The 13746-nt window shown below is 40.2% G+C and overlaps 1 protein-coding gene across 2 annotated transcripts in view; it reads right to left on the bottom strand.

Moving 5' to 3' along the window:
• Nucleotides 1-10669: 10669 nt before the first annotated feature.
• GLS (glutaminase) overlaps nt 10670-13746 on the bottom strand; it is a 1896678-nt gene continuing 1893601 nt past the window's right edge. Inside the window, exon 19 of one of the 2 annotated variants that reach the window (XM_044075191.1) lies at nt 10670-13429. In XM_044075191.1, the coding sequence (XP_043931126.1) occupies nt 13401-13429 (29 nt within the window). In that variant the 3' untranslated portion in view covers nt 10670-13400. The remainder of the gene's footprint in view (nt 13430-13746) is intronic. The other variant, XM_044075190.1, reaches the window with a different exon arrangement.

Raw genomic sequence — 13746 nt, 5'->3', positions numbered from 1 at the left:
AACACCCAAGGGCATAAAGCCCTACATAACTCACTGAATTGCTGGTTGGCTCACAGACAGGACCCAAGAAGTCAGGATCTGTGACACCACCTCCAGCAAGAGACTGGTCACCAGTGGAGTACCCCAGGGCTCCGTGTTAAGCCTGCTACTGTTTGGCATCTACTTCTCAGAAGCAGAGGCTAATGTTAAAGGCCTTTGGCTTACCAACTTTGCAGATTATTGTAAATCAGGAACTAAAACTGGTGCATCCCCAAGGTAGTGATGGGGAAAACATGATTGAAATGAAGAAGCTTAAATGGAAGTTGTGGTTGAACACAATAAATCCAGCAGGATTAAATGATATGGGTTCAATACACTCAGTGCTAAAAATGAAATCAATGTGTTTATAAATTCACCTTAGATAGGAATTATTTATATGTTGTATTATTGATATTGGTTACTATTTTTATATAAATTTATATTACATGGGTTAAACATTAATTCAAACATCTAAATTAATATTATGAAACATTCATGCTTTTACACAAAGTTCTTATTACATCACTGTTTTTATCTTCAATGAATGTGTATGGCTTTAAGTTATAAGTAAGGGATGTTTGCAAGATGACAGATTCTGATTAAGTTCCTGTTTAGGAATGAAACTGCTAAATCACACTGTCTATATAAACATTTTTTGTGGTACTGTTGCATGCCTCTTACACTCAGGCAATCCCAAATAAAACCAAGACTCTTTCCACAAAGGGCAAACGTCCAGTCTGGTGGACCCCAGCCATTAACAAACTTTACAATAAGAGGAGAAAGCTATTACATGATAGAACAAAATCCATAAAAGGGAAGTCACCCCTGATCATTATTAGTAAAAAAATACAAGCAATCATAAAAATCAACTAAGGCCAATTTTGAGAGAAAAATTGCCATGGATTCAAAGGACAATCATAAGGCCTTTTTCAGCTATGTTAGGAACCTGGGTGGAAACTCCCAGATATGCTCAGAATTAGTCCAAAATGATACAAAAATCACTGAACCCACAGACATTGCCAACATACTGGCAGACAGGTTCAGTGCAAACTTCACCCCTCTCCCCTAAAGGAGAGATAACTATCCCAGCCGAGTGTAGCCTCCCGGACATCTCAAATGCGCAGGTGAAAGCTGCTCTCTCTAAAGCTAAAAACACAGCATCAATGGGACCGGATGGTGTCCCCGGCTGTGTGCTACACGAGCTAAATGAGGAATTAACCCCGCACATAAGGCAGCTGTTTAATCTCAGCCTTACCACAGGATACGTGCCCAAGGAGTGGCGTGACGGCAACTGTGGTCCCACTCCACAAAGGCGGCCTCACGGACCCTGGTAATTACCACCCCATAAGCTTAACAAGTCTAGTCTGCAAAGCTATGGAGAGGATCATAATGGAGCTCATAAACAAAGATATAGGGGACTTGCAGACATTGGACCCGACCCAGTTTGGCTTTGTCAAGGGAAGATCATGCCTTTTGAACTTGGTCGACTTCTTCGAAACAGTCACCAAGGCCATTAATGAGGGAAAGGCAGTCCATACAGCCTACCTTGACTTTGCAAAGGCTTTCACACAATACCCCACTCGGGTATTGTAGAAAACTTACCAGCTTAAATGTAAACCCATATGTCACAAGATGGGTTGCAAACTGGCTTAAGAACAGAACCCACAGGGTTAGAGTTGCTGGCGCTGTGTCAGACTCCAAGCCGGTCACAAGTGGTGTCCCACAGGGCTCGGTCCTTGGCCCCCTATTGTTTGGCATCTACTTCTCAGAAGTACAGGCCAGCATGGGAGGACTTTGGCTGACAAAGTTTGCAGACGACTGCAAACTGGGCGCCATAGTGGAAAGTGCATCGGACACGGATATCCTTCAGAAGGGACTCACGGAAACAGATAGCTGGTGCCAGAGCCATGGCCTGAAGTTAAACGCCAAAAAATGTATAGTCATACCCTTCGGGAAAAACAAGGTAACCCCAAGCTACCATATAGGTGGCAATCCACTAAGCACAGAAGAGGTTATCAGGGACCTGGGGACCCAGGTTGACAGTGGCCTTTCTTTTGACACTCACATTGCTAAAGTGGTTAGAAAGACCTTCTACATTGCCCACCTGATCATGAAGGGATTCACATCCAGATCTAGTGAGGTCATTGTTCCCCTGTACTCTTCACTTATCAGACCAATGATCGAGTACAATGCCCCATTCTGGATGTATCTCACCAGACATCTGCAGCAATTGGAGAGACCCCAAAATTTCCTCACCAAAAGGATAAAGGGACTCCAAAATCTGTCATATGCTGCCAGATTGAAGAAACTCCAGCTCTATTCAGTCGCATACCGTCTGCTCAGAGGTGACATGTGCCTGACATACAAGGCCATGTCCAACCCGGAATTAATGGACATGCTCCACCTCAAAAAATCCAAATCCACCAAAACCACTAGAGCAAGCGACTTAAACCTTAGCACGGATATAAATAGGACGTGCTGGAGGGATAGATTTATCACTCAGAGACTCCCTATGCTGTGGAATAAAATCTCGGTCCATGTGAGGCAGAGCACCTCGCTGACTCTGTTCAAGAGAAATCTAGACCTGTGGATGGGAGATCGTAGGTTTACCCCGGGAATCATCTCTGTGTCACTGCTGGACAGAGGCACAACAAACTAATGGGCACAGTATTTTTTCATATAAGGGGTGGCGTAAGCCACAAAAATTTGGGCTAGGCTTATAAATGCCTTAGGGCAGATAGCCTAGTATAAACCTATGAACCTATGGAGATATCTGTGGTTCCTATAAGCAGCTCTGATGGTGGTGGTTGTTGGTTAATTTGCAAGGGGGTTTAACACTGAAAAATGACTACTGCCAAAGCCATAGCCTAAAACTCAATGACAAAAAATGCATTATAATGCTCTTTGTTAAGCTGTCAACCCAATTTAATTATTCCAGCGATAAAACATTCCTAAGAGTAGTAACAGATCTGGGAACATATGTAGACACTTGCAACAGTTGGAATGCCCACAAATGTTTCTTACCAGAAGAATTCAGGGCATTAATATCCTGTTCTACACTGATCACTTAAAGGATCTGTCTCTGTATTCATTCTCTTACAGGCTGCTGAGAAGCTGACTTTGCCTGGCTTACAGGGTTTCCTCAAACTCAGCCCCGATGGAGCTGTTGCACATGTGCAAAACAAATAGCACTAGAAACAGGGATCTGAACTTCACTTGTGACATAAACATAATATGCTGGAGAGAAACATATGTGTCCCAAAGGATCCCTGCACTATGGAACAGGCTCCCCATCCATATAAAACAGAGTTCATCCTAAACACTATTCAAACAAAACCTTGACAACTGGATGGGAAATCATAAATTTACCCCGGGTCTGGCACCCATGTCCCTTATAGACAGAGGATGTCAGGAAGAAAAGTACTCTACTAACATGCCCCTCCATATAGATGTCCATGGTACTTGGAGGACTCAAATGATTTGGGGTGCTTGTCTAGGCTTGCAAAGGTCCTTGTGGTCAACTGCCAGGTAACAATCTATGAACCTGCAATAACTGTTAAGTTCTGACCTGAGAAGCATCAGGAAAAATGGAAACATACAACAAACAGCCTTATTTACTAAATCATGACTAAAAGCTGATGCCATTATATGGGAAAGTCCCTAAGGAAGACTGTGGGATATAAGGGATTAAAAAAAAACAGAAGTGGCACCCAGGCCATGCCAAATCAGGAAAAGTTTTCAGCTGCAAGTAGCACTTCAAGTAAACATTATTTTATAAGGTCAGAACACACAGCCGGTCTCTCTGTTCTAAAAAGGGTAGAAGTGATTTTATGTTTCTGGAAATAGTTGTGATACATAAAATGGCTGGCTTGAGATCTAGAATGAGATAAAGATTTCCATTTCTTTAAGGAACAAAGAACCTGTGGGTGAGGGGAGGCCTTTTTGTCTGGATTTCTTTTTTTTTCTGTGGCATGCATGAGCAGGAGGGAACTACTGGGAGCCCTGACAGCAGAGCTCCTTCTGATGTAAGAGTATTCTGTTTCCAGAATCACCTTTTCTGTTAATGGTAGGACTTTGGGTATGTATCCACACCAGCAGTGTGCCACAGTATCACCGTATTATTCAGTGCCATTAAATGTGTTTTGTTTTTAAACACAAACTACAGGATTTTCCAACTTGTATAGTGCAGCAGCACATCTAAAGCTCCATCAAAATGTACCATTTTAAACACTCAAAACACGCTTCAGGAAATGCTTAGAGTGACACGTGACATCCAACCTGTATTCTAACCCTTACTTCAGCTATACCTATACTTCCACGAACTGTAATAAGTCATAACAGAGACTCCAGGAAGTGCATATTTCAACAGCTGAATACTTATGCAGTACTAAAACACTCTGAAGATTTTCAGAATTATGTAAAGCATATAAAAGACAGTAACTGACAAATCATAATTAAACACACCTGTATTTATAACACCATAAATAAAGCGGAGCCTTTATTGATCAAACTAATTAAAATAAACATCTTGCATTGCCAGCAACACTTATACCACTTCAAGTAAAAAAATTAACCTTAAGAAGTTAAGACTTGGCTATCAAACTAACAGTAACACATTCAGAATTTACCCATACAAAGAACATGTGATTCAATTTGAATGTTACAACTGCATTATATATTATACAGCAGACCCAGCTACATTTTGAGTATGTTCTGTTATATATTTAAGGAAGTGATCTTCTTGTGGCTTCTTCCATTCAACTAGCCAACATTACTTGAAAGGAGGCACAAATTAAACTGTTAACTCACTGGAGAACAACTCTGTAATTAATATATCTGTTGAAATCTGGTATTTTATGGTACACAGTACAACACATTCATATTTCCTCTTTATTTAACAATCACACTAGTGCAATTCTGAAAACAATATTGATACAGTAACCTAAAATCATAAAGCTTTCAAAAAGACAACTCTTTGAGAGGTATGAACAGTTTTGTAAGTATTAAGCAATATCTGGACAGTAGTCTGCAGTATACTGTACTTTTTTGTAGTCATACAGTGGGAATAAAAGTCACATATGGTCTTGAAAGAATGGCTGTCCAACTCTTGCATGACATGTTTATATCAACTGTACTTACAAATGGAGGAATGACAGCATTTTTCATATACTTTTTGTAGTATTTTCATAGGTTCATAGGTTGGTACTAGGCTATCAGCCCTAGGGCCTATACAGCCTAGCCATAACAATTCCCTGGCTATTTCTTCCCACATTATTTACTTTCCTGGACCCCTGTCTAGCAGGGCGACTGACGTGATCCCTGGGGTGAATTTCCTTTCTCCCATCCAATCGTCAAGGTTCCTCTTGAAGAGGTCCAAAGAGGCACTCTGCTTGACATGTATGGGCAATCTATTCCAGAGTCTGGGGAGTCTCTGGGTCAGGAACCTATCCCTCCAGCATGTTTTGTTTATTGTGATGACAAGGTTTAGATCCCTGAGCGTGTAGCTCTGAGGGATTGGGATTTCTTTAAGTGTAGCATGTCCAACAGCTCTGGGTTTGACATGGCCTTGTATGTTAAGCAGAGATCGCCTCTGAGTAGACGATATGCGACAGAGTATAGCTGGAGTTTTTAAGGCGGTCAGCGTAGGGCACCTGCTTTAGGCCTGTGATTCTTTTAGTGAGGTATTTCTGAGGCCTTTCCAGTTGTTGCAGATGTCTTGAGAGGTACATATCAAATGGGGCGTTGTATTCTATAATGGGTCTAATGAGGGATGAGTACAGTGGGACAATGACCTCCTTTTTTCTGGATGAAAAGCCCTTCGTGATGAGGTGTGCCACATAGAAGGATTTCCTGACTGTTGTGGCGATGTGGTTATCGAAGGTGAGACCACTGTCCACCTGTGTCCCTAAGTCTCTTATCACACTTTCTGTGTTTAGTGTACTGCCACCTATATGGTAATTCATGGATACATGTTTTTCCCAAAGGGGATAACAATACATTTCTTGGCATTGAGCTTGAGCCCATGGCTCTGGCACCAAGCATCTGTTTCTGTAAGGCCCTTTTGTAGAGTATCCACATCATTTGGGGATTCAATAATGGCTCCCAGTTTGCAGTCATCTGCAAACTTTGTTAGCCAGAGTCCTTTAGTGTTGACCTGTACTTCAGAGAAGTAGATTTCAAACAAGAGCGGCCCCAGGACTGAACCCTGAGGTACTCCACTTGTCACTTGTCTGGAGCTGGATTTGGAGTCGGCTACTTTTACAGTGTGGGTTCTATCAGTAAGCCATTTGGCAACCCATTGGGTGACATAGGGATTAATACCCAACTTAGTAAGTTTATCTATGATTCCAGAGTGGGGGATGGTGTCAAAGGCCTTGGCAAGGTCTAGATAGGCTGTGTGGACCACCTTACCCTTGTCCATGGCTCTGGAGACTGATTCAAAGAAGTCAATCAGGTTCAGGAGACAAGATCGCCCTTCACAAACCCAAACTGGGTGGGGTCCAGTGTTTGAAGGTTGCCAATGTCTTTGTTTATAAGTTCCATGATAATACGCTCCATGGCCTTGCAGATAAGGCTTGTCAGACTGATGGGACGGTAGTTTCCGGGATCCAAGGTGGATCCCCCCTTGTGGATTGGGATAACTGTAGCTCTGCGCCACTCAGTGGGCACGAAACCTGAGGTGAGGCTATGATTAAACATGACACTTAGGTGAGGTGCCAGTTCATATTGTAGTTCATGTAGTACACAGCCTGGGATGTCATCTGGTCCCATGGATGCTGTATTCTTGGCTTTAGAGAGTGCGTTTTGTGCATTTTGCACTGTTGGTGCACATAATTAAAGACCATTTTACTATTACTTTATTTGATGAGTAATACATTCATAACATACATGTATTTAAAATTATAGACTATTCATTTCCAAACTAGGATGCCAGAAAATAATCATGCCGGGGAAAAAACAGAGACACTATCAAAAGTACAAGGTCAAGCAAGAAGGTGGAAAGTACATTTGCATATCTCACTCACAATAATTGTAGATGTTCAAGGAGATCAATGTTGTGGTACAGATTCTTGGGACTTCCTGACTTGCAGAAGCCTTTATCTGGTCTGAATACCATAGTCTTTCACCATACCCCAGCCAGCAAACATCCACTGCGGACTGATATCTGGACATCAGAGTAAAGAGAGAATCAGCTGGCGCCACCTTCAGGCCTTCCTTGTCAAGGGCCTAAGGAGTCCAATGTTCCTGATCTGGAGCAAAAATCCTTTTCTCCCATCCCTACTATGACATAGAGTGGGTCCCCAACCTAAGGGGTTGGAAAAGGAGGCATGGGGATGATGAATGCGATCCACCTCAACCAGATGTAGAGAGAGGGAAGAAGGGTGGGAATGGGTACTGCGACACTGACCTACACAAACATCTACAGTTATGGTAAGATAGATACAACTATAGTATATTTACTATAGTCAATGTTATAGTGCTGATTCTTGGGAAGACTCCCAACATTTCTAGGTGGGTGGTTGGATATAAATGCTATCCAAGGACAGCGAATCTACAGGATGGCAAAAGTGAACCCTGCTTTTGGCATACAGATGGACCCAAGGTGGTCGCACTTGGTGAAAGTGTGAAAAGAAGACCATGGAGCAGCCTCTAGAACGGTCTGTGTAGGTACTTGTTTCAAAAATGCAGTAGTGGCAGCTTTATGTCTTGTGGAATAGTACTAACCCTGCCAGAAAACTGTTTACTGTCTTGAAGGTAAGAGAAGGAGATGCACTTTGCAATCCATTTTGAGATAGTTTGCTAAACTGGTTTACCCTGTGTCTTCAAAATCTACCAGTAGCTGGTCAGTTCTGTTTGTGAAGTTAGTTCTGTAGAGGTAAAATCTTAGTTGTCTGTGCACATCCAGGAAGTGTAAGGTTCTCTCTCCCTTGTTTTGGGGGGGGGTTAAGAAGAAGGTTGGGAGGTGAAAGGCTTGGTTTAATGACATTTATTAAACCACACTGGCCATAAAGGTAGGACTGGGTTTCAGGATGACTCTGTCCCTGTGAAACAGTAAGAATGGTTCCTTGAACATAAGGGTTAGAAGTTCTGAGACACTCCTAGCTGATGTGAGTGCTAAAAGCAGGGTTGCTATCCATGTCAATAAGTTAATAGGGGCTGTGGCTGCCAGTTCAAAGGGTGGCAGAATAAGTTTTTAAAATACAAAATGCAGGTCCCAGGAGGGGGCTGAAACAAGCTAGGTTGGTCTGAGGCATATTATTCCGGTCAGAAAATATTTAGTGTGGAGGTGGGAATAAATACCGGAGACATAGATACAGGCTGAGATGGCAGAAACATGCTCCTTGATGCTGGAATAAGGTAGTCCCTACTCGAAGAGAAGGGCGAGGTATTCAAGTATCGGGTTTAAACTTACTTGAGAAGAGAGAATTCCACTGGACCGGTACCAGAAAGAAAACATTTCTCTTTTTCTATATATAACTTTCTACTACTTGTTTTATAGATCCTTTCAAAATGGATGACGCATCCTGGGTTGAAGGCTGATTGGATGGGGTCCATATCCAATTTTCTGAGCTGTTAGCTTGTGAGTCTTCAGACTGGGATGGATGATACACCAGTGGTTCTGGATTAGAAATCCATGACTCATGGGAGTGTTCTGGTCCCCCTCCCCACTCAGAGTCAGGAGAAGGGAGAACCAATGTTGCCTGGGCAGAAGGCAGCAATTAGCATCATTTTGTGCCTGTCTAACCCCACCTTTAGCAGTACTTTGGAGATGAGGGGTATCAGTGGAAAGGCATACAGAAAGAGGTCTGTCCACCTGAATGAGAAGGCATCTGCTCTCCATGAACCTCTCTGCGGGATTCTCAAGTAGAATTTGCTTAGCTGCCTATTTTCTGTTGAGGCAAAAAGATTTGTCTTTGGTACTTCACAATGGTGTATGAGGTCCAGAAAGACTTCCTTTTTAAAATGTTGGGGTCTAGGATGGTTCTTCTTATGGAGTTTACCAGGAGATTGCCTTGACAAGGGATGTTAGAGGTTATGGGTGTCACATTCAGTTGCTGGGCAACCAGACAAATATCTATAGCTTGTCTGCAAGGAGGTATGAATGTGTTCCTCCTTATTTGTTTGTATATTACACAACTGTGGTATTGCCTTTCCAGATTTGAAATGATCCTGGGGGAAGATTGTCTTTGAAAGCTTTTGTAGCCAAGATGACTGAAGATGGCACCTGCTGACACCCTCTTTATACCCCAATGAATACATGTTGGTTTGCAATGGATGTCCACTAGATGGGGGATGGTGAAAGGCTCTGGTATTCGAGCCAGTCACAGGCTTCTGCATGGAATGAAGTCCCAAAAAGTAGCACTACAACACTGACTACTAATCCCATTGCTGGATTATAAATATGACACAGCAGAAACATACATAAATGAGTTTACTGACTAGCTTGGTGTGCATTACTTTGACATGATCATGCCAGGTGCTTTTCAAATATGTAACAAAAGTTTGTAGACTACAGCTCAAAGATATCATCCCTGATTCCAGAGACACAAGCACTTACTATATGACCGTGAGCAATGTAACATGCATGTCTGTGCTTGAACTTCCTTTGTGCTTTATCTTTCTTGTGTCATGGTAACCTATGCCTGCTGCAAGTATTCTTGGAGTTTAGAATGAATAACATTTTATATAAAATAAAGTTTATTTTATTAAACATAATACAGCTATAAAAATTAATGTGGGAGTTGACCATCTTGTATTTCTAGTACTGTGTCCAATTTTTTATCAGATTTAGAGTTTTCAATTATAGTACATTGTAAATATCTTGACTCATGTCCAAGGACTGTAACTGAAATAATACTTTTTACACAAGGAAGAATACTGAAACCTATTTACTCCACTAAACAATATTATAAGGGAGGCGTAGCGAAGCAAGGCATGTACACATCTGTGATGAATATCAGTTTTGCATTTCACATACATCCATTTTTATAAGAGTACATAAATAAAAGTGCAGACATTTAAAGCAGTCCCTTTCAAAAATGACATTTTGAGCAGCTGCAACTACAAATTATGATAACGACGTGTGCATATCTGCTGCTCTCCTGACCAGATAACCACTCTCATTACGATTAAATATTTAATTAACTCACTGCTGCTTCCACTTGTGTTGGCAATTTAATGCTAGTACAGATTAAAAACGTGCAGCTGGTGCATGTGTGGAAGTCAAGTGAGTATGGTTTTGCAGTTGTAACGGCCAGATCATATTAAGTTACAATGGGCAGTGGTCAATGCTCAACTTATCCATCCCTGATGTAGTTTACACATGACAGCAAAACTCATGTGGGTACACCCATTACAACTCTTAGACTAAACCATCTTACTGCTGCAATAAAAGGAATTTAATACAATTTTATAAATGCATTTATAATAAGTTTTTTTTTGTCAGAAACTGTTTGCTTCCACACACTTACTTCTGAAGTGTGAAGTAACCTCTGCAGAGATGACTACCATTTGCATACATGCATGCCTGTGAAGCTGAGATTATTTTAAATATTATGTTTTACATTAATCTTTTCTGTGTTTCTAAATATTATGCTTAAACCATTTTTGTCTGTGTTTTACTTCTGTTTAATTATGCAGAGACTGCTGCTAATGGCTACTGTTAGCAGTTTTTATTTGGAAAAAGTTAAACAGACTATCTAAATAAATTTCTGCAGCTTATTTTTGAATTTTTAACAGGTGTTTAGCCAGGGAGAATGTGGAAATAGCCATTGTTGGAAATATCACTAGTGACCAAGCATATGTTTTGTATCAATGATACTTGTTTATAGTAGCTAATTCACCTAGGGCATAAAATCCAGCACTGCTACAGTCCTGCTTAAAATACATCTGCAGGTTAGTATTGCAAGAATACTATGAATTAAAATAACAAATGTAGACAATGAATGCTGCTCTCTACAGTAACTGTAAAAATAGTGAACCACTTGGTGCCCACAACATAAATTCTACAAACATCACAAAAATACAGCAGCATGATTTGCACAGATTAGACAATATGTACAGGTACAACTAACTAATGCTAAAAGATCCTACATTATACATCTCTACATAATGAATGCTGTTCATGGCAGGGCATTTAAAACAAAATACTAATAGGTGTTATGCTTTCATGAAGTAAAAGAACTGTAAGTATCAAATTAATGAAACTGTAGGAAGAACAAGATTTCCTAGTGCTAATGAAATATGTTCTGGAGTGGGACATGAGATATAGCAATAGTGCATGCCTTTGATATCATTTTAATATAATTAAACAAAGTGACAATAGAAAAGCCCTTTTCAACCAAATTAGTATCAGCCTAAAGCACGGGACACAGGAGCTGACAGCAAAAAACTGCTGTTCATTATGGTGCCATCTATGTTGACTGCTGACATTATTATTCCATGTAATTATAATTGCTACCACATCAGAAAATAATTCTGCCATATATTACATGCAGATATAAAATGCATGCTACTTGCATGCGAACAGTATAACACAATTTTAATTTAATTTGTGTAAATAATTGGAAGATCTATTTTTAGAATGTATTCTGACTCCAAGATTTCCACAGTAACTGCCAGTTTTATAATTACCTGTTCTAAATATAACTTCTTTAGCACTGATACATTTTATCACAGTATAATTGGTTAACTAAACCAGTAATAAGTTTGCTGAGATGAATATGAAATGTGTGCAATGCTCTGAATATACAAGTGGGCAGCAATCAACTCCTATAAACAACAGAAGGTAACATCCATTTAACACTCCCACTGCCACTTATTTTCTCATAAGATATAACACCCAAATTCAGAACAGAATTTATGACACCTACAAATGTTAACTTACTTGCAGTCAGAAACATTAGTAACTGATCAGATGCATGTAAAGAATGTGAATAGTTAGTAGCTATTCCACAGGAAAAAAAAACTTTCTTAAGGTCCCTTCCTGCTTAAATTAGCAGCATAAAATTTGAGCTTGTTACACCATTTCAGAATATTACATTTAAGTTTTGGCTGCTACTAGTTTTGGAGCATCAGTATACAATGTACACACAGCCAGGTACATATCAGTACTTGAATACTGTAAAAATTACTGAAGAGCAACACAGTTTTGCAATGAGCAGGATGGGCAGATTGCTTCTGCATTGGTGCCTGAATGTTTGAACAGTCTGTGTAAATATTATTAAAATGCATACTAATAGTTAAATCTGCTTTTTTACGCAGTAGATTTATGTTTAATGAATGAAAACAGTTTTTTTTTGTATTATTCCATTGAGGGTGTTTTAAGTGGATGGTGAAGCATTTTGTGTGCTGTGAGTAGCTGGCAGAGGGTAATATATAGAGGAAGTTCAAGCCATTTGAAGGTATTGAGCACCATGCAGTGGCGGGAGTGGTTTGGGAGGCTGCAGGTGAATTTGCTAATTTTGTTTTAGGTGCTTTCTAGCTTGTGTCTGGTGGAAGAGTTCGGATTTGTGAATACTGTTGAGGCAAACTGGAAGGTAGGAAAGAGAAGTGAGGTGGCGGCTATTTTTTTTCACATAGCAGGTGCTTTGCTCTGTAAACAGCCTAGTTTGTAGTATGTCTTTTTGACTGCAGTGTCAATCTGCATACCAAATTTTAACTTGTTATCAATGATAACTCCTAGTAATTTTGTGTTGGTGAAGTTTTCAATGTTTTTGTTGATTGAGGAGATAATATTAAGGTCAGTGCTGTTTTGATTTAAGTTTTTGGGAAGAAATATGCTTAGTTTGTTTTTACTGGGGTTTAAGGATAACATAGATTTATTAAGCCAGTTTTCTATAGAGGAGACAGTTTCCTGTGTGATGGTTTCTAAGGTGGGAAGATTTGGGGCTGAGCAAACTAAAGCTGAGTCATCAGCATATTGTATTATGGAGGTGAGACTTGATTCCTTGTGCATGCCATTAATGAAGATATTGAAAAGTATTGGCCTAAGTATTGATCCCTGGGGGACTCCTGTATTAAGTAGAAGGAAAGTGGAGTGGGAGTCACCCCATTTTAAAGACTAGGTGCGACTGTTTAGGTAGCTGGTGAACCAGCTAGTTGAGAGAGTTGTGAGGCCTATAAGATTCAGTCTTTGGAGTAGTAGCTGATGTGAGACTATGTTGAATGCTTTTGACAAGTCCAGGAAATGGTGAAGACAAAATTACCTGAGTTTTAACTTTGATTAATGGTGTCCAGGAAATGTAGGAAGGCAATTGTGGTGCTGTAGTGGGGATGAAAGCCACATTAGGTAAGAGAAAGTAATTGGTTATCAAGTAGAAAGGCTAGGAGTTGCTGATGTACACATTTTTCAAGTACTTTGTAGAGGGGAGGAAGGATTGCTATAGGGCGATCTTTACGACATCATGATGTCCAAAATGAATAGCCTCATCCATAGGTGTGTTACCCCATCTGTAAATAACAAATAGCATTTGTTACACCATTGAACAAACTCATGCAGGTAAATTATCTTACAAAATACTACAATCTTTGCTTCCTGAAAGGTGAATGCCACTTCTTTATCAGAAAATTCTCCTTTACACACACCATTGTTTATCCAAAGATATTAAGCATAATTTTTATTCCTTCAGCAATATAAAACCTACGTCAATATTTCTTAATTTGAAAACTAAAGCTTTTGCTGTGTCCACATTTAGCTGTTCTGGTCTTCAGTGAGTATGGAATATT

The sequence above is a fragment of the Protopterus annectens genome, chromosome 6.part0 (assembly GCF_019279795.1).
Source record: "Protopterus annectens isolate FY-2018-M chromosome 6.part0, PAN1.0, whole genome shotgun sequence".
Lineage (NCBI taxonomy): Eukaryota > Metazoa > Chordata > Ceratodontiformes > Protopteridae > Protopterus > Protopterus annectens.
The sequence above is the reverse complement of the archived record's forward strand: the minus strand, read 5'-3'. Positions and strand labels throughout refer to the sequence as shown.